Raw genomic sequence first — 27,755 nt, forward strand, 5'->3', positions numbered from 1 at the left:
AACACTGATAAGACTCTTTATTTCAAAATGTTTGCAATTAAATGAGTTCATGTCAGTAAGTCATACACGTTGACATACAAAAATACCGTGCTACTGATACAGTTGAATTAAATGGATTCTCCGTGCAGGAGAAATTCACAGCATTATCAGTACCTGCTAGGAACTTTGCTTTCACTTCCAGGGTGCGTTGCTGACAGCTGCGTAACAAGTAATATTTGTTAATTAGCTAGCTCTGCACAGTATTAAGACCATCACAAAAAAAGCCACTTGCATGCTGAATCCTCCCCTTCTCAGATTTCTAGTAAAGCAAACATCAGGTAACCAGTCCTCTGTTACTACGCTAACAGGAATCTTCAGATACTGTGGATGATGATGCTGAGTAGGAAGAAATTAAAGCTTAAATTGCTTTGGCTGTGTCTGGATGTCATAGGTGCCCAGTGGCAAAGGGGGAAAAGATCCAGTTGTCTGTTCTCTCATCCACTAGAACAAATTTGCTTTCTACTGTTAAAGTGCCACTGAAGGCCAGTCACAGCTTTATCCTCTTGGGGTTGACGTTTGCCTTAGTCTTTTCTCACTTTCAGTGGTTTAAAAAAAGTGCACATTTCTATAACGTGTAGATGGTAATATACTGCTGCAGGAGGAACCTTGCTAATGCCAAGAAGCGTAACAAGATAGGTGGCTGAGAGCCACTTCAAGCTTTCAAACTCCCCCCTGTGTAAAGTGAGGAAACATTGACTCTCAGAGCCAAATGAATTTTCTCCTGCTTGTCACCCAAACAGCCACCATCATCTGTGTCATGGCTGGGCTACATCACTTTTGAGGCAGTTTATCATCCCTTCTTTCCTGATGACAAGCTAAGCATACAGGACTTGGCAAACCAGACATTTGTACAACAAAATTATATTCTATTTTCTGCAGTGCATACAAAGAAAAGTTTTTCTTTAGGAAACTGGAGCTGGTCAAAGCCTACCATCTCCTTCAAGCAGCAGAAACGTAGCTCAAGCAAGGAAGTAATACGTGAAATCTTTCAAAGAGCAGAAAGGCAGGTTTCATAAACTCTGGACAGCCAAGTCAGTTCTAAATGTTTGAGTACCTGGACTTGAAAAAGTTTATTCTCTAAAAACAATTGATACATTGCCTTAAAACTCAATTCCTCTTCTTCACTTTGGTACCAGTTTCTATCAGTGCCATATTCAACAGATCCAAGGTGTTAAGATTTTTAACTCTTCTTGACATGAAGTTACAAAGAGGCTCTGAAGTTTTACGGTAGGATGAAGCTTCAGCATAGAGCTTTCAGCCCCTGGTAAGTATGAGGGCAGAAGTCAGGGCTGTCGTGCTGTTTATATATTTTGAATAAGATGAAATTGTTGCCAATCCATTATAGGAGGGCGAGGTTGGCACCTGGGAGGCAACCTGGGATTGCTTGAAAGATCCGTAATATTTTTTATACACAGTCAATGCACAGGGCATTTCCCTCCATGCAATAAAAAATGATCCTGAAGTATCTGAAACTGTTCTGTAAGTAGAAGAATTAATTCTTCAAGAACTTAGTGACAAAACAACATTGAAGATACATAGCAGAAAGCAAAAACCTATTTTGGCTGCCATCCCATTGCATCCCAGAAGAAAACCAGCCCCTATGTCTTCTAACCCCTTAATTCAAGAGGTGAAGTAACTGTCTCTCATACAAACAAAATCTTTAAGGCCAGAATAGCAAGATGAAACCATGGGTTAGGAATAGGAGACACAGCTTTGCCTTTTTTTTTTTTTTTTTTTTCTTCTTCTTTAAAAGAAAATCCCTCGATAACCAGTTTCATCATGTGGAATGTAGACACAGTGTTGTCAAGTTTAAAATACAGTGCAGTCCATTTTTAAAGGGATAATGTCAGGTAAAAATTTAAATTGTCTAACAGTAGAAAACCTGGATGAGTAATTTATTGTATGAATGCTGTCTGTTGTACATTTTGCTTAGTTGGGGCTGTGAAGCCATACTAGCCCCTTTAACTGGCAATCTATGCATTCACAGGCTGCCTTTATACAGGAACGTCTGCTTGAGTGTTGTGGAACAAAATAAATACAGGAACACATTCTTTAGTAAAGGTCTGACTCAGCCTGTCCCTGTCCCTTTAAATTCAGCTAATCTCCACCTCCACCCTTCCCCATTGCACCTGCACAGCCTAGGAAGGCTTAAAAGGGACTTAAGATGCCTTAACAACATAATTATCCTGTGGCACATTGAGGGGAGAACATGAAAGACTACAGGCACAGGGTGGGACAGAAACCTCCGTCCACTGTCACCATCTTTACAAGGCAACTGTCCCTGATACGTCTATGGTCATTCAGGTCTCTTTCTGCATTCAGCAGCATGTAAATGTAGACCCAGTACTCTCCAGTTTAACACAGCAGTGACATCTGTGTTCCTCACCCAGGTCCTGCTGAGCGATACATATGTCAGTGAAACACTCAGTGGTGTGCTACGCATTCCTTCCTATAGAAAACCTTCTTGCTGAGAGAGTTTCTATAGAGAGCCCAGCGCTTCTCCAAAGCGGATCTTCTGTCCGGCTTTGAGGTGGAATTTGAAGTCCTTGGGTGCCTCGAAGATCAGTACGATCGTGGAGCCTAAGTTAAATTCCCCTAAATGTTCCCCCTTCCTCATGGGGATCCCCTCCTTGTTGTTGTTGGTTATGAAGCTGAAGTCATTGTAGGAACCTTTAGAGTAACATGGACTGTTGGTATGCAAATCCTGTACGGAGAAGAGAGAAACTGTTACTTGAGGATTTCAATTTCTATATTCCTTAGCACAGCTGTGGACTGTGGAGATCTGGAGATCCAGGCATTTTCAATGCAGGAGGCTTGCTTACAATTCCAAAGTACAATAGGAATATTAAAAAAAAAAAATAGTCTATACTGGCACTGGCTTCCTTATTTAAATCAGTCTTAGAACATCAGTATTGCAAAACATCTTAATTTCAGGGTAAGAATATTTTTTAAAAATTTTTTTGTAATTTTATTTTATTATACTGTACCAATCACCCATCAAAACCAGAAAGCTGCCTACTGCTGTCTTGCTTACCTGGTCAAAGTAGATGCGGATAGAGCCCACATTTGTGGCACCCACGGCTGTTAAAGAGAAAAAGCCGTACTTCCAGTCACCTGTAAGGACAACCCGTTCATTGTGGCAGAACAGTTCCTTGATCCAGCGGGCAACTCCAGGATTCACCGACATCAGAGAGCCTACAATAGTGAGAAAATGGTTCCGTTAAGTTGTCTGGTTTGTAGCAGTATTGTAACGCTATCTGAATGCTATTTTCAATATGACTGTAACCGATCAAGTAAAGTCTGTCACTGGTTTGTAGCAAGAGAGGCAAATGCTAGGCACAGCGAATGAAAGACAAGGCTGCAGTGAAAACAAAAGGGTCCTAGGAAGATGTAATCTTCAGTCTCCTGTCCAGAATGATCCACACTCCTGGGCAGGGTTCATACTACTTTTCATTTTTCTTAGCAGAATCAGAGGAAAGCCAATGACCCTGCTCATTCTTCGTTTTAAGGCTTGAATATAGTCTGGAACACCATCTCCAGTTCTCTCTGCTCGAGCACAAAGGGTTTCAGTTTTCATACCTGAAAATGGTTATTTTCAGGCTGACTGGTACCCCCACTGCCTCCCTCGGCTTTCACTTATTCCCATCTACAGCTTCACCTTGACTGCATTTCCAGACAGTTAAAGCCTGCTCTTAAAGGAGGGAGCAAGATCTGGGGGGGGGGAGTCCCTTTCAAAATGTCTGCCTTAGCTGAAGCCTGTTCTAGCAGCAGTCATACCTACACCTCTACCACCAAACTGAGGTGGTACCAGGGACTCATTCCCACACTACAAAATGACCAGAGGGTGTTTGGGAACAAGTCAGGTCAGCATGCGTCAACAGTTACTTCAAAGAACTAAAACTAAAAAAAGCTTGAATACAATATTACTGTTTTCACCACTTCTATGGGATTTGTTCTGGTAAACTATACTACTATAAAATTCATTACCATTTGTGACAAATCACTTTTCTACTGTTACCTATCATGTGATGGTACAACTGCCCCAGCGGTGTGCCTCGTTCAGCTGCGGCCCATACCCGTGCTGTCTGCCATAGCTGCTCTGCATCCATTTTCTAGGAACGGAAACATACCTGGGAAGTGACGTCGGTGTGCCACTCTCCAGTCTGTGGGTGAGTGGAAGCAGTGATAATCCCCTGGTGCAAGGTAGATTACACAGTGATACAGCTCATTCCCCTCCTTTGTGACTAGTTGTTGCTGAAAAGAGTTACCAGCTGGGGCTGCAAAGAAACCATGGAAAGAAAGGGGTTAAAGAAATACTTCTCGCAGTCATCTACCACAGCTGATCAGTCTACAGGAGAACCAGTGGTGACAGCAGAGGACTAAATGCAGTCCACGTATATTGTTGAGACAACAAAAAGATACGCTTTGTCCAAGGATCCACTATTTCAAAGTGTTCTTTTCCCTTTACAGCAGAATTAAATCCTGTATTGTTTTAATAATTTTAGAATTTCCTTCTTTTTGGAATTTGCCCTTCCCTAAACAGAACAGGAACTGAAACCCAGTGAAACAGAATTAAAACTACCCTTTTAAGAACAGACTTTTCTCAAAGCTACCCTTTTAAGACAGAATTTGTGAAGACTCCCTGGTTTTATAAAGGGCATCAGTTGCATTTGTGCTCATGCTGCAAATAATGCTACTGTTTGCAGAGCCGTAACAGCACAAGTCATTACAAGTTTAGCGCTTGAGCATAAATCATGTTATAGAGTAGCTTATACAATTTTTGCTAAACAGGTGCTTGGGCACACTTCAGTCTGACAGCAGGAATGCTACTGTCTCATTATGGTGGCAGATCTTGGGAGTTAATTGTAGGACCCAGGTGATTAAATTCAGATAATTGGAACGAGCCAGGCAAGACACTATAAAGCTGCTGTTGAGAGACACATGTTTATCCCCAAATAAAACCAAACAAAAATCAGACCTGCTTTTGTTCCTGACAATCTCAGAAAGGGTGAGGGGGAGAAAAGCAGCAATTGCTTTTCTCATGATCTCTGTGAACACTGAAAGGGCAGAGCAGAAGAAACACAGCACTCACCCTGGCTAAAATGCAGTTGCTCTGTGGAGATGCGAGGTCCCAGGAAAGATTCCAGAGAATAAGTAACCCCTTTTACTTGCTCTACTTCACAGGTTTTTACCTGTCCAAAATTAAGGATCTTTCCATCAGAGGGACTAATCTACAGGGAAGAGAAAAAAATTAAACACATTAGTAATTCATTATACCTCATAAAGCAGACATGTTCCTTTGGGGGGTGGGAGGAAGCTGGTAGTGTAAAGCCTTCGTTTCCTTTTACTCACCACACTGTGCACACAGCAGACTGGCCGCGCTTGTGGCTTCAGCTTCCTGCGGAAGAATTCGCTGAGGTTTCTATAGTGATGCAGATCTTCAACAGCTGCCTCCTTCATATTCACTCCGAATGTCCAGATGTACAGGCTGTAAACGGGCTTGCGGAGCCATGTAGGCAGCTCCACCTGGTTCAGGCGACCCCAGGCTCGCGAGAGCAGTCGAGTTGGTACCGATTTGTACAGAGCAACCTAAAGAAAGATGAATTGCACCACCGTCATTCGGTTCTTCCCACTGACAGCTTTCTCTTACTTCTCCCCATAAAACATAAAGGCTCAAACCATACCCTGCTAACCACTCCTTGAATCCAGCGGGCTACACTACACACAAAGTAACCTTTATGGTGGCAAAAAACACTGTGCTTCATCCTCACTCCCTCCGTTCTGATGGGAGCAGACGAGGGACAGGATGAAACCTACTATAACCTTACACTGAAGCCAGAATCTCCACTCCCCTGCAGGCTGAAGCTCCGCATTTGTTACTGGAAACTGCCCAATATGAGGCTTACAAAAAAAAAGACACAGTAGAACACTCATCAGGAGGGTTAAACATTACCAATATATTCATTTTTGTAGATAACCAAATGAAAATTGACTGAAAGATAATTTCTCAGTGTTCGATGATGTGCTTCTCAGAGGCATCTACCGGTGGGGGTGGTTTTCCACATCCCCGTACTGTACTGCTCTAATGATACTGGTACGATCAAAGAAACATATCCATCCATATGTTTACATATGGATGCAGCTGCACCAGTATAAACTTGGGCCAGCCTTACCCTTTCTCTCACAGCAATGGGAGTTGCTAATTGCAAGAGTATATAGTGCCTTTATTTCTGTAGAAATATACCTTTGGACTTACACCAAAGCCTAAGTTTTAGTAGCAAGAAAAACAAATGAAACAATGTCGGTAAGAGGTACATGCTGCTGATGTAACTGGACAGATGACAGTGTCTTCCTGTTGGTCATTCCAGCAAGTAACTCTTCTGGGGTTTGCGGTGCTTCGCGGCAGCCAAAAAGCTTGCATGACCATCGTGTAATCCAGGCGTGGGGGGGTGTGGACCAAGGAAACTGAAACCAGTTTTGCTAAAGAAGCAGTGATCTGCTGAATCTGGTACCATTTGTTTGAACAGTACAGCTCAGCTACATTTAACTCCCGACTGAGTCGTCATTTATTCTCAGTATTAAATCATACCCTCAAAATTAAGTCTTGCAAAACACAGCCATAAACACAAACAGAAGCACATAGTGGCTGAGAGCCTGTCCGTTGTATCAAATATGACAAATGAAAATTTCACTCACAAATCGCTGTTGGGTGTCACATACGGTGGTATTTCAGAAAGAAAACACCAACCTAATCTTACTTCACATAAAAACTTCTAAATGAACACTACCCTACGTTACAGAAGCTGAAGAACTGAAGAAAAACCATTTTGCCATTTGATGTGCTATATTAACATACAGTGTTTATTTCTAAAATAAATTTCTAAAATAAAAGTTTCCCAAACGCTGAGAATATGCAGATACAACTGTAAAATCACAAAAATTGTCAAAAGTACTATTTCCTAGTAGCCTCTTCTCTCAAAAGAGCCTGGTTTTCAAGTTGATGGGATCAAACCAAACAGCTGTTCAGTGAAATAGTCTTCAGAAGGACAATTTTGTTGCAGTTTTCAATCAAAATATGCGTGTGCTTGTTGCATTCTGAAATTGCATGATTTGTGGGGAGAATAACCATGTGCAAGGCATCCTACACCCTGCTCTCAACAGCATCTGAGCAGAGATTTGCATATCGTTTGGACAGGCTGGATTACAAATGCTCAAAGAACTTGAGGAACAAGCCCTCTCTGTGCAAAAATGACAGAAAGCACGAGACCATTTCAATGGGGCCAGGAAAGGGAACTTGAGAAGATGTTTGGTCTGCCTTATCCTAGCCCGAATACTTCGAGGTGACTGAATTAATTCAAAAGTTTCTGTTGATTTTCCTGGGTAGATCTCTGACTGCTAGAGGACAAAGAAATTCTCTGCTACTGAAAAAAATCACTTGTCTGAAGCAATTAGTCAACACAACTATGCACAGTAAAAACTAAAGGGGAACATGAATTGCATCTCTCTGCTTTCGTGCCAGTGCTCATCCGCCTGTCCGACGTTAAGGATCTCTACACCCAGCTGCTGCCAGCTCCCTTCAGGATAAAACTGCTAACAGACACGAAGCGCAAGAGACACCTGCTCACACTTACCCTGCTCACAGGCCTCCATCCCACTCTGGTCAAGGGTTTAAGAGCACCAAAAGGCAGAAGATAATAGAGAACAGTCAGAGGCCAAGAACGGAGTTTCAGAGCAGGCCTAGACATACAGCTTAGCTGGCCCAACCTTCGCCTCAGGGCCAGCTGGGGAAATTGCAACCTGAAAGATTACATACACAATATGAGGGTCAGCCATCTCAGCTTCAGAACCACCAGCTTCTGGTAGCTGGGGATGATTTATTCCTGCTAATCTTTACTTAAACATTGATTCTGCAAGTCTTTACTCCTTTATTTTGAGCAGTTCTTCCCCTTCCCAAAATAAAGAGCAGTTTATCTTCAAAAAAAGGAAGAAAATCCTCTGCCCGAAAAATGGCGTTCACTCTCACCGGTCACATTTTATGAATGATACCCTCAAAAATTAAAGGCACGATCACTTGCAGGTGAAATTTGAAAACAAAGCCACAGCTGGCTCATCCAGCTAACAACGTAACACAATAGTTTACGGTGGAAATAACAAATCTCAGTAGAGCACATCCCCAGAAAACATGTCTTGCGACTGCTCCAGCTGCTGGACAGTCAAAGTGGACAGCAAACAGCATTCCCTAAGCTAGGAATGTGTGATGCTGGGATTTTAATTAGAACTCTATGGAGGGACAACTTTAAGGCAACAACAGATACTCTGAAAGAAATCCCTGAAACCTAATAAACTGAGGTCGCTCAGAGGGCTCACATGTTGAAGGCATCTTGACTAGATTGTGCCTCCAGTTGTATTTTGTACCACAAAAGATGCTGGAGTGAAATTTACACAGACCTGTGGGTCACTCACAAACTGAGAAACAAGCACTTGCTTGAGACGCAGCAGGAGCGGCACTCTGGAGTTAATGAATACAATTTACAAGTAAAACCTTAAAACCTTCACTGGGTGTGCTGGTTCTGAACAGAGAACACGTGGACAAAGCTGATATTGCTAATGCTGCAAGATAACCTAGTCTCTGCAGCCCAATAACCAACTCCTTTGCCTCATAGCCAACCACACCTATGATTTTTTTCTCATGTAGATGTCCTGACTGAGAGGAAACTCACTTTGCACGTATGGCTGTGGAGGAGTTCAACTTGTAAATCTCAGAGGGAAAAGCTGCTCAGCTTATTAGCAGAGGACACCATGGGCCTCAGTTCAGACCCTTGCAGGAAGTCTGGATGACAGACCCTTTCAGGTCCCTATTTATCCTCTGCCTTCTACGCATGAAGAAACCATTGGCATTTCCACAGAAGTCTGCCTACCTGAGGGCAAAACATTCAAATCTTCCAGGCACCGACTTAAATCCTGGCTAAGAGATTGTTCTCCACACACAGCTGAAGGCAGTGTGCCTGCGACCGGGATACAGCTGTGTGTGCACACAAACTGGAAGTGGTACGCTCTGGCTCTGAACAGCTCGCTCTCACTGGATTATATGATATGAACTATGAAAAACTGCTTATGTCTTTCCAAGATGGAAAGAAGCCTGGAAGTTAAAAGGAAATTTTCCTGCCAATATGTTCTTTTCAAAACTTGGAACAATTAAAATACCATGCAGGCAGGTACAACTCTCACCAATGGTGCTTTTGGCTCAGCAATTTTTTCTGCAGTGAACACAACTACTTTTCCCCCAAGAATTAGTAAGTAAAAAACAGAGCATGATCTTGCATCACAGTGCAAGGGGAAACCAAAAACAACAAAAAGAAAACCACCCTGAGAAGATGAAGTGCTGCCTCAGCAGAGGTAAAGCTGGCTTTCTGCTCGGCAGGGGGGGGCTGACTCAACACGGCAATAGGAAGGCACAGTTGACATTCTTCCTCCCATCCTCACCACCCACCAGCCTGCAGTCTGCTCGCGGGAGCCAGGTTGCCAGCGCTGAGAGCGGAGGTCCCGCTCCCCCTCCCGCTGCTCTCCCCCCCCTTCACTGCAGTCGCCCATGGACCAATCCCTGCAGAGCTGCATCCTGGCAGCTCGCTCCGCTCCGGAGCCCTCGGGCTTCTCACTGCCTTGGCCTGGTTTCAGAGCGGTCCTTCACTAATTTTTCCATTCTCCTAGCGATGGAGAGTAGAAAGCAAAGGAATGACAGGCTCCTCATTCCCCTTGTCATATAACAGCATGCCCTTCTCTACCAATTCAACGCGTAAGAAGCTTTATAGTAATTAGGCCAAACAAAAGCTTTTGCAGGCGGCTGTCGTTCCTTCTGCCCAGAAACCCTCCCATCCTCCCTCCCTCATTTCTCCCTTCAGTCACCATTCCTGCAACGCAGAAAATACTGAACAGTACCTGAAACGAGTTCTCCTATTTGGTGTACCACCAGCAGAGCCAGCTGGGCCTGGCCTCTCCGGCTGTGGGTGCTGGTCCCCGGCACAGCTGCCGCTGCCGCCGTTCCCTGAACGCAGCCTCCGGACATGAATTTTAACTTTGTGGAGGTTGTAGCAAGAGGGTGGAGGGTTAGATAAAGCTTTATAGCATCTCACCATTTCCCTGTGTGCAGATCTGGTCCCTGCAGGGTGTTTGACTGACACATCGTCAGGGTGACGGTTGGTTGCAAGGCTCAGTCTTTTTTCCTCTACCTCTCTTTCCTTTGCTTGCTCCGGCACAGGAGAGAGGACACGGCGTCACAGTTCCTAATTCCCCCGCTGGTTTGTCTCTGGATTCCCCCTCTGTTTCCCACTTGAATCTCTGCTACGAGGGTTGCAGCTATTGCAAACAAACAGGCATTGTGTCATATTTCAACATCCCACTACAAAGCCGACTCTGCACAAGGTAAAAACGAGCTGTCCGTATAAGCAGTCCTTGCTTCTTGCTAGCCAGGGTGGCCATTGAACCCCAACTCTCCAAAAAACACCCTGCAGTCTCAGGCTGCTGGGCAGCGAGGCACTACAGTCAGCTGAACAGCCAGCTGGCCTTGCACAGCTAACCCCAGAGCTAGGCTGAGTCCGAGGCTGGGAGGAGGAATGGGGCGGAGAAGAGGAGGAGATAACTCCCAGCTTCAAATCTGCAGTGCAGCAGCTGTCTCTTAAAGAGTTCTGGACTGCCGGGCACCAAAAAACCTTTCCTACTCTTAATGTCCAGCTTGGAAAGAAGAAAACAGAAAGGAAAGGAACGTCTTTCTATTTTACACCCCTAGTCAGACACAAGCATCCATTTCATTAAGTCTCTTTCCATCTCAAAGAGACTCACACAGGAAGCAGGTACAGGACATTCTTCTACAAATACCCAGATCCGTAATGAAATAAGCCAGGTTTAGGGCCAGCTTGAGAACTGGGTATAAAAGAAGAGTTAACGAGTCTTATTATGTGGCTCCCAGTTCTGTCACAGCTTTTATGTCCAGTAGAAAGAACTAAAATACAAAACATGAGGAAAGGAAGCTGTTTTGGTTTGGTTTTGTTTTTTAAAACCAAAAGGCTGCAGTACGTCTACCTGAGCATTTTGAATATACATAGCGAGACATTTCCCTCTTCGACCCTGCAGAGCACATCTCAAGAGATGTTCTGCATCTCATGTGACTGGGTCTGGACTGTTAAGGGAGCTTGAAACCTAATCCCTGGTTCAGGAAGTGGAACTAAATTTTAACAATTGCATATTGGGGGAAAAAAACCCCCAACATTCAAAGAAGGTAAACTTAAGATCAACTGAAAGCACTCAACACATACTGCTTCATCCTTGAGCCCTGTGCCAACTTTTTTTGTTTTCCTATTTAAAATACTATTCAGTCTTTCTCTGGCTAGCACAAGGAACTCCTACACAACAAAAATGAAGCCATCTGTAGATTAAAATGATGAAAGCAGTTACCCAAAATCCCATCAAAAATCAAAGAAAAGCGACGAGGCACACAGGGGAGCTACTTCTCTTGATTTGCCAGCAACATTAGAAATTACCACCATTAAATACTAAATTTCAAATAGAAACATGCTAAATTGCCAACATCATTTCAAAAGGCACTTCATCAGTCCAAGATGAAAATAATTTTCACACTGAACACGTGTCTTCACAAAACTGTGGAGAGAAAGAGAGAGTTTGGCACTGGTGAAGCCAGGCAGAAGTAGGCAGAGCACCCCAACCCGCAGCCTGCCCTTTGTTCAGGCAGCTTGCAGCACCCAGCTGTACCCAGCTCCCGCAGGCCAGGCTGGCACCCTGCTCCCTGCTCTGATCTCCTCCTCTGAAGACCTTCACCTATGCATGACTTTGCGGAAAGACAACAGAGCAAACAGAAGTCTTATCTACCTTTTCTTCAGTACTCTTCCCTTAAGGATAAGGAAGGTAAACCCACAAGCTCTCTCAGCAGAAATTCTATCTTATCCCCCAATACATTTTCAAGACATTATTATATTCTAGATTGAACAAGCCTGATTCTATGAAAGCATGGAAAAGGTTAAATAGCTTACCTGCTCCCTAAAAACAAATGGACATTGAAATGTTCTACAGCCCAGTGCAGTGGGTACTACCACCTTTCAGTTCAAAACAAAGTATGTCATTCAAGAGAGAGCTTCTTCTCCAGGGAGACAGAAATACTGGTGTTAAAAGTTTTTTTTCTCCACTTCTTAAAAAAAAAACTTGAGTTCAGATGAGTAAGAAAGCCTATGTTTCTCTGAAGTTCAGTTCTACTGACCTCATTCATTCACACCAAGATGCAAATACCCAAGTCCGGTGTAAAATGCTGACATATATGGCAAGTTGCCATCCCCGCTGCGGCTGCCCCAGAAACAATGTGCTGTTCCTACAGTGTAAGAAGGCTGAAATGAAAAATCCACCCTGACTTTACCCACTTTCCACAGGGAAACAGAGGAACTCGCATAATGGCATCACAATAGCTGAACTTTTTGGGACAGGCAGTGCCGCAGAGCCTACGATACTGTCTTAGACAAGAATCTTATGATTGTTGGTTTGTAGAAGGTTGGACATCAGTACCAAACTCCCTGACCTGTCTGAATGCACCCAGAATCCATGTGAGGTAAGTAAAAGCAGTTACCAGCAGGTATAAATCCCTAGAGAATTATTATCTAATAGAGAACTGCTAATCTGCCAGCTATGCAACACCACTCTGCACTGTCAGCTCAAATAAGCACAAAATCCAGTGGCCCCGTTTAATTACTTGTTATTACTACCTCAAGCCCTTCCCTCAAGTTTTAAAAAACAACACAGCAAGGCTTTTGCAGGAAAGACTAATAGGCAACTGAACTTCAAACCTGCAGCCTCACTTTTAAGTCGTAAGCATGAATCATTAGGCTTGGAATGTGCTCGTTGGAGTGCTCAAAGCCCTCTGGTCATACTTTCTACATTTGGTAACAGGGCTACTGTTTGAAAAATGCACCGTATCCATCCAAACGATCCTGTGTTCTATTTAAGTGCCAGCAAAAATAAGGTCTTGCAATCGAGGGAGAGGTACTCTGTGACCGTTTATTAAAGGTCCCATTCCTTTCCCAGCAGTATCTGTTTAATTCCAGTCACGTCCCCACCCATCCTTCTCCGGAGCCAGCCCAGCTAGGGAAATGCTGGACGCTCCACGCCCACTCAGGAGCTCCCGAACTCAAAGAGCCCCCCAGAACTGCTCTCTTGCTGCGGGGAACCCCGAGTGCAGAGCCAGCCTCTGCCAAGGCCATAGCACTGTGGAGCAGCACGGTCACCTCCAGCTCGGGCACACAGGACCTGGCCAGCTGTGCCACCTTCCCCAGCTGTACTGCTGCTGGCTAAGGAAACATACCGTGCTCTGCTTGATCTACCCATCATTTCTAAAATTCTTTACTTTTCATATGAAGAAGCCTTTCTATATAAACATTTTGATTGTTTTCCGCTAGTTTTATACTGCTATTTTAGTTGCATTCTATAAAGGGGGGGGGGGGGGGGGGGGGGGAGTATTTTAAGCTAGCCATGAAAAGTCGGGTGGGTTTTTTTAAACTTCAACCAGAATTCTGGGCCAAAAGCCTGTTACATACCCTCAAAGGTCTCTTCTGTGAAGCAAGGAAGGAAAGTTTTATTTACTTTTGCAAAGGGACGTGAAAATTTATGACACCTAATCCACACTGTATTAATATTTTGTAGTAACGTATGCCACTTCATGTTTAAAACCCTGGTATTTTAGCTTCAGAGATGTACAAAGCAAACCCTCTGTCCCGTGTAGGCTCTCCCACGGCAGCCTGAAGCCGCGTTGCATCTCCCCAGCAAAGCGGGACCCGGCGGCGGCAGAGGCTGCCGGGGAAGGTACCGCCGGGATCCGCGGTGCCGGAACGCTAAATCCGCTACGAGATTGCTCATCAGAGCGCAGAGACTTCACAACAGCTCTCCCGCAACTTCCAGCAAGCCAGAGCCCAGCGATTAACTACGGACCCCCGGCCCCCGCCGCGCCCCCGCCCTAGCGAAGCCGTTCGCGGCGCCTGAACATAGCCCGGGCAGCGCCCCCCGCCCAGCCCCGAGCCCTCCCTCCGCCCGGCGGGGCAGGGGGCGGCGGCCCCCACCTACCTCTCGCCGCTACCGGCCGCTCCCCGCCGCTGGCCGCGCCGCTGCCGCCCGCTCCGCGCCTTAAGGAAGCGGCGTGGGGCAGGCGGCCCTCCTCCGCCCGCCGCCCGGCCAGTGGCGCCGCAGCTGGGCCTACCCGCAGCGCCCCGGCCCCCTCCGGAGGAGGGGCCAGGGCAGGAGGGAGCGAGGAGAAAAAGGGAACAACGAGGAGTAAGAGCGAGCGGCGGAGCCGGCACACGGCGACATCGCTGCGTGGCCCGGCCGCGCCCCGGGGCGGGAGAAGGGGTCTGCCCCGGCGGGCAGCCGGCGCTCCCGGGGAACAGGGAGGCCCCTGCCTCACCCTTAGCCTCCAAGGCCAAGCCAGCGGGGCGAGAGATCGTGCTGGGGAACAAGGCTCGAATCCAGCAGCAGCGCATTGCCCTGCGCCCCATGGCCCTGCCCGAACACAGGCTGACACGCGAGTCCAGCCAAAGTGGCGAGGAAGCACGCCGCAGTCTCCCAAAGCGCCCCTGAGACGCTCCCAATCAATTGCTCCCTAATCCCAGAGAGATGCTCTGCAAATTGTGTGCGACAGAACAGACTTACATAGTCAAAAAGCCACCTCACTGGTCAGATTCTACACAGTTCAGTCTTCCAGGACAGCTGAGAAAAACCTTTACGCCATCATGCCCCTCACACATTTTGATGATGTTGAAATCTCACCGCTTTAAACATTTTCTGAACATCACACACATTGGACTGCTCTACGAGAATTTTTTTTGTAATTGCATGTTTGCTCAAATAAAACTCCAAACATCAGAACACAGAAGCAAGAATTACGAATAAGAGATCAACCAACTGGTGACTACGTTTCATTCTTCTAAAACTGGATTAAAAAAATAATCAGAGTTTTTTCCATTATTAGCTCTTTCCTGAACTTGATACACACCTCTTACCATAATACTAAATGTCTGTCTCCTCTGGGCCAAGAAAACCACCTTCCGTTTGTACTGCCAAAATAGCATGCAGTATCCTTTGTTACATAAATACGAGCAGTTTTTAATATCAATAGGAAAGCCTGTGTTGTTTATCTCTGAGAATCAAGATCCTAAACCTATACTCAAGCACTTCCCCACTGAATTAAGCTGTTTTTAGAAACTGTGGCCCATGACAATAAATTGAGCTTTGAACAGGACAGAATTGCGTATTCATCTCATCTGTACTATCAGATGTCACTACAGCTCACTTCCCTTAAAGGTTCACTGTGTTCTTCCTGGTGCACATCACTCCAACAAACACTGCTTTTCACTTACACAAAACAGAACAAACTATGGAAGCCAAGGACAGCTACAAGAAGTTCCTCTCTTTAGAGGAAAACTCTTGTTCATCTGGTCACACTTCATCCAAACTCACCCTTTGGCCAAGGTTTCCCTTAGCAATTCCTCCATACTCTATGACTGCCCCAGTGCCCAGGTGAGAAGAGGTGAAAAGCCTCTAGTCAGCATATGAAAGGCATGGTATGCATGCAGATCCCCACTGGGAAAGGTTCTGTGACAGCAAGGATTTGAAACCGTAAGCTTCCATCCCTCTGATAAATATCTACCCGTCTCCCTCCAAGCCCTCTGCTTTACCTCATCTAATTAAATGAAAGCTGATCCTCACTGGTATTCACAGTAGGAGACACACTAAGGCATTAATCAGCTCAAGCTATTAGCTACATAATGTCTCTTAAGAAAATCTAGGAAGAAAAGGTCTATGCTAAACAAAAAAATAGTTTCATCTTTTGCTGTGGAAAGGCTTAAGGGACACTTGACTTAAATCAGATTGATTCCCCTGCCCCCCTTCTTTTATGAAGCTTGAGCAAAGCAAAACCATATTCTTTCATTCAATCAAAAACTACGCACACTTCGACGACGCTACTGACATGCACCTCTGCAACAGGGAGGTTGTCCCTGTGTAACATGCTGATGATCACCTATTTCTGTCTTCTGCTCAGAAGCAGGGGATCTGCCTTACACACAGAGCTGCCAGGTAGAAGATAGTGCATGTTCACACATGAACATGATGTTGGTACTGTGGAATCAGAACTTCACAGCAGCAGGCTCAGCAGCGAGGGCATGTGCAGCAGTTTCTTGTTCTGTGTTACTCTTTCAAAGCCCATTCAATCACACTTGGTCTATTTTTGCCCATGCAAAGGCTTATTCCACTCTAAAAATGACACTGCTCTTCCCCAGACTTTTAAGTGTGCTTCCAAGGATGTAAAAACCACAATAATGGAAAATGACAGGTCAGCAAAAAAAGACACTCCACTTTCCAAGGAACAATGCAGCTCTTATTTTTCTTGAATCCTTCACTGTTTGGAATATTTCTTGCAATGTCTGAACAGTTTCTCTTTTTCCTTATAATTGTCAAGTTCCCTTTCCCTCCCTAGTCTCCTACTAGTATCTGCTGCATTTGGAGCCCTGCTTATCAGGTTGAAATGTTTTGTGATTCCCCACTGCAAAAACCAAATCCTTTCAAGCAGTTTCATCAAAAGCAATACTCATAGCTTCCCCAAATAACCATCAAACAAACTAGTATATCAGTATAATAAAAGAAAGCAAATTTAATAAGGGAATTGCCAATTTCATACCAAAAAGTATGAACAATAAAGAAAAGAACATTTGTTTTCAAGTATCAAAACTGAATTGACATTGCTTTTTAAAATAAATACTCCATGAGCACTTACCAGTTCCTTTTTTTAATCAGAACATAAAACCTGTTTGAAATAAGCCTCAGCAGGAAAAGAACATACAAAAGACAGATTTAACGGACAAATTCCTCAGGAGCTATCATGGTCTAAAATGTTAGCATCTGGGTTGCCTGGATCATATCTGATTTGGGTCACAAGTGAAAATGAATTTAAAAATTCCAGCCTAGTCCCCCACAGGCATGTGGCCAAACCACTCACAAACCGGCAGTGTGCTCAGGAATGCAAAGAAATGGGGATGCTAAAGGTCAATACTGAAGCATCTCCTACACATTGCTACAATCCTAGAAGTTTTAACTCCTTGCCTTCAGAAATGGCACTGAAGCAGGTACTCACCTGGCCGTCTGGAACCACATACACGTCGAAATGTCTAACAGAGTTGTACAATATCCCTAATATTTCAAAGGAGATACAGCAGTTATAGGAAGTTATAAAGTATTTCTTACTTCAGTGCTGCCATGGGTATTTGACCTATGAATGTCATATACACACTGCAATCCCACAATGATTTCTAAACTCCTTGGAATCCAGAAAGAAAAGGCAAAAAACCCTCAGGATTAGCCATTACAGACCTATGTGTTAACCTGTGAGAAGAAGGTCTTGCTCTGTATTCACAAATAAAACAGCCAGATGTTTATTAACTAGCTATTAATACTGTCTCAGCTTCCTTGTAAAGCGTGTAAGGCATGATGGCATAGAGGAAGTAAATGAAATGCCCGGAGTAGCTCAGATTGAGCAGCCTGTGAGAAGATAAACCCTACAACTACTGCGCAAGCTGTACCCACAGCTAGAACTGCGAGGACAAAAAAGCCTCAGCACTGATTTTTTTTTTTTTTTCATTTTACAATATGTAATTTCAGTCCTGCCTATTTTGATTTCTGTATTTAATTCTGTAAATTGCGTAATGTGCTTAATTTGCTGCCTGGCAATGCAAGGGGGGGAAAATGAGAAAATGCATTGTACTACAGAGAGCCACAGCTCCATCAGTTACTGCAGATGCATGCTGTATGCTCTCTCAGGACTGCAAGTGGACAGCAGGTTGAAGAGGAGTCTGCATCATGCCTTGGCAGTGATGAAGGCCAACAGCATGGAGGAGCAGAAGCCAAGGGAAGGTCATTCCCTGTTACTTTGTGCATGTCAGACCACATCTGGAATACTGTGTCCAGTTTTCTTAGAATCAGGAAAGATCTTGATAGACTTGAGCACGTCCAGTGAAGGGCCAGCAGCCTGGTCAAAGGGTTGCAGCACACGGCCTATGAGGATGGGCTAAGGAGAAGGCTTTGGAGGGACCTAACAACAGCCTTCCAACATCCAAGAAGAGGTTACAGAGAAGATGAAACCAGGCTCTTTATTGAGGGAGATGGAGAGACAAAAGCCATAAATTGAAACAGGGAAGGTTCCAACTGGATGTAAGGAAAATATTTTTTACTCTAAGGACAATTAAGCATTGGAACAGGCTTCCCAGAGACACTGTGGAATCTCTGTCCTTGGGATTTTTTAAGACCCAAGTGGACAAAGCCCTGAGTAACCCAATCTAAATTCAGCGTTGGCTCTGCTTTAAAGCAGGAGGGTGGACTACATGACTTCCACCTGAATGACTCAATGACTTCCAAACATCTTTTTATTCAAAATATATAATACAACCACTTGATTAACTATCCCTTCTAACTTTGATTTGCAAATATTTAAAATAATAAACTGTCAGCTAAACTAAAAGATGGAGGAGACACCAACAGTTCCTAATGTGCCATTACATTGACTTTGGTCAAAATTATAATTACTTAAATTACTAAGAAACTTCAGTTCCATGATTTGTCAAAAATGCATTGCCAGAAGAGGACAAATTAAACATTCCCTTGTTGGAATGAAAGCAGAGAGACTTTTCATCAAAGGTGGAAGAAGCAAAGTTGCCCCACGTTTCTTACCTCCCACTCACTTGCAAGCTTCACAGGCACCTCTATGCCCCTCTTCTCCAGCTGTTCCAACTTGTAATCCTCATATTTTCTGTATCCTGCATATCCCCCACCTGTAGCTACCAGAACATGGAAGGGGCGCAGGCGGAAGACTTGCCCTACTGGAGCAGTATGAAGCTTCTTCCTGTCTGTAACAGAAAAAGAAAACAACGCCAGACTTCAGGAAAAAGAACAACTACATGAAGTAAAGAAGCAGTGAGGGATGTCAGCTTAGGTGGTGAAAATGTGATCAGAAATCTACAACAAAGAAGGTATGTACAGAATCTGCTAAGCACTCCAGTTATTGCAGTTCACCAAGTCACTGGAACTCAGCTGACGAACACTCGTTCACCTGTGTTGTTAATCTCATCCCCGTCCCTCCCACCCTACATCCTTCCAACATTCTTACCCCCAAAAATACATGAAATGAGCTGCCTGAAAGCACTATTGTACTTTCCAACTAAGAGATCTTTCATGTTGTTACTGTACAGAATAACCAGTTGCTGGGGAACAACCTGTAGAACTGTGAAGCTTCATGCTTCTGTCATTAAAGCTCTCATTATAGTTGGGGAATCCCCAAATTGTACAGCTAACTGGAAGAGGGAAGGAAACGACAATCTGCTTTAGTGTATGTTTGGTAAATGGGACAATAAGCACATTTCCGCTGTAATACAGGTCATCACATAAAAAAAAAGAAATCTAATATTACGGCTGTTTCTCACTGAGGATTACCAAGCTCCTCCTGCGTAACAAACCTTACATGTTGTCTGTGAGATACACATACACTGCATTGTCACTAAGCAACAGGACAGTCGCACAGGGCAATCACAGCAGCGGGAAGCATTTCCCTTGCAAAATCTTCAGAGAAAACAAATATGTTCAGGCTTAATGGGCTAAGTCAGTATTAGACTGTGCTTCTTCCATCCGTATTACAGTCTGAAGGTTCTTGGCAATGAGTGTAAGTCACTGCCAGACAGAGAAAATGCCCAAAGGAACTAGTTCTTGGACACTGATTGGTGTAATTTCCACAACAATCAGTAATGCAAAAGAGCCAGAATCAAAACGGATGGACTTTATCTTGTTCCATGAATGTCCAGCTTAAGGTTTGACTGTGAAAGCATGCATTAACAACTAAAAGAATTCAGTAAACACCAAATCTATTTCTAGGCAAGCATAGAGACAAAGCGTAATAGCTTATAAATCTGGGAAGCTTTAGTTCTAGAGCTGATTAGAAGCATTCAGCTGTTCTTCATCCATGATGCTGTAAAAAGATGCCCAATAAAAGTAATTCTTACTCATATTTTGTTTTACCAAAACAGGATTTTTGCTCATTTATTTCCTACATACGTGATTTAAAACGTTGTTTGAATTATATGTCCTGAAATATATAGTAATATGAAAACAGCTTTATTCTGACTGAAAAAAATATATATCTTATTTTCTGCAGGGACACCACCCCCACCCCCCCAAACCGAACAAACAAGGCAGCAACAACCGGTACAGTTAAGATTCTAGAGAATATTCTGCCCTAAAGAACAACGCTCAATGAAGGACAGGGGTCATTTAGAGCAGTTCAGTGTTTTTAAAGACAGACTTATATCTGTTTTGCATTTACAAAGATACTACAACCTTTCAACTTTACATCACTAGTTCAACAGAAATGTCCGTACACAGACCAATGACAACTCTTTAGCCCTAAAGCCTTTAACTCCCTCTCCACCACACCTTTGGCTCTAAGTTAGCAAAGCTGCTCAGCTATTTCACCAGAGCTTAGCAAATTCCCAAACCAAAACCCCTCAGCCTGAACACCTCTTTCTCATTTGCGTCCAGGAAGAGGATGTTTCCTCTTGAAGAGCCTCTATTGATTACACTGATGTGCTAGAGACAAAATAGCTGATATTCCACTAGCTGCAGCAAACACAATTTAATTTGTTGATAAATGATTTGAAGAGCTGACTTTTCTCCATCTCCAGCATTAATGAAACAGCACTTCTATAACTGGCATCCTAAAACATGATCGTTGGCAAAGGCATCTAACACACCATTGTTAAGCTGCTTTTGTCCTCATAAAATGAAATCCCACACCTTTCAGACATGAATGAAATTCACACAAATCTACAAATTCCAAGACAAAAGGATTAGTTCCTGATTCCGGCAACAAAACCATGTTCAGGCAGTTGGCGCTGTTTAGATTTCAGCAGAACATCATCTTCTCAAGTGATACTAACACTACTGCAGCTCTCTGGCAAGCAGCATGAGAATGTGAGGAAAGTTCATGTCTTGGCACATGAGCCACTACAAACAAGCCCAGGACACGAGGAAAAAGGTGTAGGACTTCGAACATATATTTTCAGATGCTTCCAACACCAAATCTGAGCTCCTTACAGATAAGGCTAACCTGGTTTGGATTTCTCTTAAACATAGAGTACATTCAGCAAACAAGAAAAAAAAGAAAGCAACGTTTTCCTTCTCTGGAACAGAGGAAAAAGATTAATTCCCTCAAACATTAAAAAATTCAGGATGAGTAAGCCAACTACATAACTGAAGGCATGCTCTAATCTATGCAATCAGATGTAATGATATAAATGTTGCTTTGTTACTCTGACCAAATTAAGAATTTCTTCTAGAAAAAGATACAAACTTAGAGGGAGGCTGTTACAAGGGGTTGAGATAAAACTAAAGATGATTTATCTTTTCTTCCTAATGGCATAATTTGCAAGTCATCTAGATTTAAATCCAAATCAGAATCTAAAATATCAATGGATTAGAAAACAGCTGGCTAAAAAGTTGATTTGCTCAAAGCTAACTTCAAACAACCTTTTCTTCCATGTGATCAACAATTTTGCATTATGCAACTCATCTTCCCAGATTTTTTCTGTAATGACTAACTTTGATTTCTAGACAACTGAACTCTTTTTTCTATTAATCTGTGTAAGCGTATTTTTCAATAATGAAATATCCAAATATGACATACCGGCCAAAGGACTTGGACAGGAAAGTTAACCCAAAGAAATGGATTCAATAGCAAATGGAATTAATACGTCAGCTAGCAAGGAAACAAAAATTGAAGACTATATGCAGTTGTTATACTAATATATGATTCAGACTTTTCAAGGTGAATAGCTGATGAGTTGCACTACAAATGGTAATACATTTGAATATTTTCAACAAATTCTCACCTGGTTTATGCTATTACTTTCTTATTATCCACTCTATATTAAGCTTGATGTTGCCCTTCTCAGTCAGCCACTTCACATCTAACACTGGTTTACTGGCTTTCATGTCGATAATGGATATAATTTTAGTTGTCAGGTTCATTATTCATAACTATGCCATTACAAAGATGTCTCAATCAACATCCACACAGATTCTTTCATGCCACCTTCATGACACTGTCCAGCAAAAGAAAGATACAAGCATGCCTGACCTGCTACATGGCTGTGCTTTCCTCTACACTGTTGAGCAACAGACGGATTAAGAAATGTAGCAGGACATTAAGCTGATTTAAAAAAGTCAAATTTCAAACTGAGGAAAAAGGATACAACGTAGGTGTGGGAAGCACTTGAACTAGTGGCTCAGCAAGTTCATTAAAGTGGGCTTTTTTTAATATAAAAACACATTCCTAACATGCATCTCTCTGCTAAGTTGTATCGGTCTTTTAAAAAGTAGTTTTTCAGCTGTAGACTCCTCAGAAAACTAAGTACCATGCTGAAGTTAATGAAGGAAAATAAACCTATGGTTAATGGGTTTTAATTTACTATGCAGAGATCATCTTCACTAGGAAAAATTCAGATGTTTTGGAAAGTTTAAAAGCTACATGTAAAGAAATTCCATTATATATGCTCTTCCTCAGAGTCCTCCTTCCTCTAGCACCTGTTATTAGTATCACAATCTATCTGACTAAATTTGCTTTACAAAATATCCTACTTTCTGCAGTTGTTGAGAGTAGGGAGTACCAGGAAACATTTCACATACAGCTGACCTGGTGAAGCCAAGAAGTGACACTGTTGTTACACGACGAGCTTCTAGTTTACAGGATGTTGTTAAGTTGTACAAAAATGCTCGCAGGGGAAAAATCTAATTCATTAGTGTGCTGAGATGAACGCAATATGAGAAAGGTGCATTTGTATTGTATTTACATACAACAAGGCATGTATGAGGGGCACAGAGCTGCTATTAATGTTTGAACACATTAATTAAATAGCAAACTTGTCAAAAAAGGTATATTGCCAAGGAAACAGGTCCCAATATAAATTTCCTGTAGAAAAAAAAAATTAGAAATGTAGCAGCCATTCACTTCATTATCCCAGCTCTTCTTTTGCTGGCTCTGTTACACAGGTTTCTTCAGAAGTGATAATCCCAGTGAAAAAGGATGATTGCCAAAGTATCAAAGGAGGTTAAAAAAAGACAAATACTCTCAAAGTGGGTACATTAAAAGAGACCATTAGGGCAGCAGATATCACAATGACAGAGCAAGCCGGTTATCTAATAAACAGACAGGTATAATGCAGTGTTAGAGTGAACAAAAAGGATGAGAGAGAGAAAATACCCCAGATGATAAATAGTTGTATGGCCCCTGTGGAGGTATTCCTGATTTGGGGGGCTGACATTCCTCCAGATGGGATCAGCTCTGCCTTTCCAGTTTTAGCCAATACCACTCTGGATACTATAGCATCTAAACATCTGTCCAGATTTGCATCTCTGCAGGGTTCCTCATACCTGTTGTGGAACAGATGGCAATTCTAAAAGGACAGAGAAGCAGCTTTCAACCATGGCTAGGGAAGCTATTTGTCCAAAATGCTCCTTTTGTTAAAGGAAGTGATTTCTGGCTTTTTTAAATTTTTATTGCTACAACATTTGCTATCCAAGTTTTCCAAAATAGCTGAGAAACAATGTGTAACACCTCATAAGGAAATATGAAATAGGTAATGAATGAAATATTACCTTATGAAATAGGTAATGAATGAAACAACGAGTAACACCTCATAAGGAAATATGAAATATTACCTTATGAAATAGGTAAATACACTTCTTTTACTATATGGAAAACATAACACTAAATGAGTAAAGCACAATTTGCATGCTTGCGTCTATGGAAATGCCATGAATTGAATAGGTCTCTGATCCTGGACTCCCACTTCTGCTTTAATCTCAAGAACTTCAAATTCACCAATATGTGACCATAATTTGTCTAACTGAGTAATACTGAACTGAAAAACACTAGGTATACACAAGCCTTCACTTACCACTGAAAAATGTTCTGGAAGGTGGCCGCTTCCACAGGAGTCCAGTTCTAACACGCAAGTTCTCACGTATAAGGAAGTTACAATTAGTCAGCAAACTGAAAATACAATGAACAAGAAGCAGTTGCTTAAGTACAGATATTTAATAATGCAAATGTAAGCAGTTCAATGTAGTGATAATCTTACGTTCAGAAGCTGAATAACATACAGGGAAAACTCTCCTTAAAGTATCATAAAATTTCCACTGAGCCTATTCTCTTCTGGCCTATTTCTTCCCTAAATAACAAAAAACCTGACAATCCAACTACTCCTGTAGATATTGAATGTTGCATCTATTTCATCTTTTTCTTAACAAATGTTGACATATGTTCCCCTTGAGCTTAATTCTATTATAACAGTGATACTCTTCTGAGTATTGTGTGCTGATCTTGGCAATAGCCCTTCTCAGGCAACTAATTATGTTGTCATTATGTACCATATCTTTGCCTGTTTGGAGTTCTAAAATGTTTGTGACTGTGAATACAACCTGAGCCTTTTTTTAAAAAACAAGCTAAAATAATCTAATATACTCTTGCTTTGTGCACTGCCTTGGCCTATGTGTTTAGTAATCTATTTGTCACTTTTTTTTTTTTTAATAGGGATTCTAGAACTGATGAGAGTTAGTACTCTCTAAATCTACTTCCAGTTTAACACAGACCAATTTATGCAACAACATACAAACAACTCCTTTAAGTTAAGTACCTTACTTGTATATTGCTGGGGAAACAAGATTAAAACAAGATTGCTCTACTTACAAGGAAACTACATAGCACAAGCATCGTTATCTTCTGTGACAACGTGGCTAACACGTATTTACTTCCATCCAAAGGTAGTATTTATAATGGGCAAAGTTGAATTCAACCGTGTTGATCAAAACAAACTCTGCCTGCAAATATAGTGGTAAATTTTGTAATGATGGTTTAGCGCCTGGGATTATTCCATCCAGGCAGCTACACAGGTCTGTTATTTAAGAACCTCCTACAACAGCAACTATCTTAAGAGACATTTACAAACTGGGTTCATGTATCTCCTTCCTCACCATGCTGGTGAGGAGGAGGAGTACACAGAAAAGTTACGGATTCTGTGAAGAAGTAATGCCATTCATTAGACCAAACAGCATAGCTGGAAAAGTAAAAAGGCTGCCAGGCACAGAGTATCTCCTTCAGAATTTGTCTTATCACTCTGTACGTTGGTGAACAGTAATGCAAGTAAGTGGTTCTGCCACTAAAAACACTTAAAGTAGACTTGTAACTGGCCAACACAGGGGAAAGGCTCAATCAGGATTTTTCATGTTTAATATATAATATTTAATTTCATGTTTCTAATAAATCTGAAAAGGATCCATCCAATTGTACAAGAACTATTCCTGTCTAAAGTCTATAAACAAGCAGGATTAGACAAGTACTAAAGATTACAGAGCAACACACACAGCTGTTAGATAGAATCACAAGCCCAAGCCAGGACAGGAGAGGAGCAGCATTCTCACACCCGACAGTCTCAGTCCCTTGGGAAAAACCAGGTCTGGCAGGTCTTTGTGCAACCCACTCATTGCCGGGGTGCAAATACCACAGCTTGATGTCTTCATTTGGCCCTCTGACCTTTCATCTGCTCTTGATCAGATACACGCTGAGTACAGAAGTACCTCATTAGCTTACAAGCTATTGCATCATTCAGGGTGATTCAATGCAAGGAAGTGATTATTAAGAGTTTAAGAATTACTTTCAGGTGCCTACTGAGTTACATACAGACAGCATCTCTATTTAGAAGAAGAGTCTACAAACAGATTTCTTGTCTAGAAATCACATTATGATACTAGTAACTTGCTAACAATGTTTTAATGTTAGCCAAGGACAAATGGCTACAGTTTTCACTTACCCCCATAATATGGTGTCAGTAATATTTCATTCTGCCCTTCAGATTTACGGTCTCTATCAAAACTACTGTATTAACCCAAATGTGACAAGAAGGTCCCTCCCCAAAACACAAATTCCTGTAACCAGGTGCTAAACATACCACACTGCTGCATCACTTCCCAGGATATTATTTCCTTAGCAAGTCAGAAAAACCTTCCCACTCTGCTGCAGAACCTGTATGTTTTGCATAGCAACATGATATAATTTTGTCATGAACAATGAGGTCAGCTGATCCACTTGGGTCATACACCAGACCTACACTAATTTGTGGTATTACAAGGCCTGCTTTACAACATATTAAAACACCTGGAATTAAAGCAGTACTTGCCCATTAGTAAGCTGAGAGCCTGCGGGTTACTTCTAAGGGATTCAAAAATCTAAGAACTAACCCAGTTAGCACTATAGTTAAATTTACCAGAAAAGTTTTAGAACACTAAAAAGTTGGCGAAAACTGCCAAAAACTTAGCTACAGCCTAAAGCACCAGTATTATGTCTTGAATCATAATAATCTAAAAAAAATAACGCAAAGGCAGAACAGAAGTAGCTGGTTTGGCTTCACAGGAGCATCCAGGAGCTGTCCATGTTGCTAAGGTAGGGCAGGGCATACTGGGACTTGGTACTTCAGCAGATGCATCATTACAGAGGAAGTATGCAACAATTAATTGTAGACCCTAAGCTCTTACCAAAATTGGTTTTGGTGGCCAACATGGGAAAACCAGCCTAGTCCTTACTCTGAAACCTGGTAAAGACAACAAGACTAAATAGTTTACCATCAGCCTCATCTTCCCTGCTCCTGACAATCTGGCCTTGATGGGTACAAGCATGTAGGAGGGTGCTGTCCTCCAGCCTCTACCACCCAGCTGGATGTTGCTGGAGCAGGAGCTGACGGGATCCCGTGTTAACTTACTTACTTCAGCTGTTGCGGGATCAGGGACAGCAAAGGAGGGACAACACTTTGTTGATGGGCACCGAAGCCGGCGGTAACGCATACTCTGCACACGAGGTGCTTTCAACAGGTTTTAAGAAAGAAGTCAGGGGACCACGTGTTCTCCCTCAGAACACAGCATTATCTCCCAGAAACAGGATTCTTAACACTGTTCCCTTGCTATGAAAAACACAAGCTTTAGGCGAGTGCCTCCTGCCAGGCTCTGCCAAGGCACTTCTCCTCACAGCTGCTCCTCACCGGGATTATATAACCGGAGGCAGCAGCTGCCCCCCTCTACCAACTCCTACTAAACACTTACACACTGGCAACCTCACACTGTGCAATGAGTTAAAATTATACGAGGCCACACGCTTCTCTTTCTTTAAAAATGTAAAACCTTCATCTTTCTTTTCAGCTTGGAGAACGAGGCCAAGCCTCCTCGCACATGCCCAGAGACCAGGGCCGAGGCACCACGAACAACCGCGTTTTCACCCCGGCAGGGCAGCTCCCGCGGCCGAGGCAGCCGGAGAGAAGGGGCGGCTGCAGCCCCCGGCCCGGGGGAGGCCGGGCCTCCGCCCAGCTCCTCCTCACGCCCCCCGCCCCCGGGCTGCCGGCTGTCAGGCAGCGGCTGCCGCTCGCCCGCAGCTCTGCCGGGGCCGCAGAACCCCAGCCCTAGCCCCCTCGCCGCCGGGCAGCGCAGTGCCGTCCCGGCTGCCGTGCCCCTACCTGCTCCGCCACAGCGCGGCCACAGGGCCCCGCGTTACGGCCGCCGCCATCTTCCCGCGTCGCCGCCGCGTCCTCTGCGGC

General features: G+C 43.2%; 1 protein-coding gene across 8 annotated transcripts; it reads right to left on the reverse strand.

Annotated features, from left to right (window-relative positions):
• Positions 1-27,755, reverse strand: PISD (phosphatidylserine decarboxylase). Of its 8 annotated transcripts, none has more exons than XM_037407738.1 (8): positions 18,802-18,915; positions 9,976-10,392; positions 7,671-7,836; positions 5,392-5,628; positions 5,132-5,270; positions 4,170-4,316; positions 3,074-3,234; positions 1-2,743 (listed from the first exon to the last, which is right to left on the reverse strand). In XM_037407738.1, exons 2-8 carry the CDS (start codon positions 10,170-10,172, stop codon positions 2,519-2,521), a joined length of 1,272 nt encoding a protein of 423 aa, XP_037263635.1. In that variant the 5' UTR covers positions 10,173-10,392; positions 18,802-18,915; the 3' UTR covers positions 1-2,518. The 8 variants fall into 8 exon arrangements, with proteins under 8 accessions (XP_037263635.1, XP_037263717.1, XP_037263805.1 ...); XM_037407820.1 differs by lacking the exon at positions 18,802-18,915 and adding an exon at positions 14,152-14,265; XM_037407908.1 differs by lacking the exon at positions 18,802-18,915 and having other exon boundaries at positions 9,976-10,092; positions 10,170-13,507.

The sequence above is a fragment of the Falco rusticolus genome, chromosome 1 (genome assembly GCF_015220075.1).
Source record: "Falco rusticolus isolate bFalRus1 chromosome 1, bFalRus1.pri, whole genome shotgun sequence".
Classification (NCBI taxonomy): domain Eukaryota; kingdom Metazoa; phylum Chordata; class Aves; order Falconiformes; family Falconidae; genus Falco; species Falco rusticolus.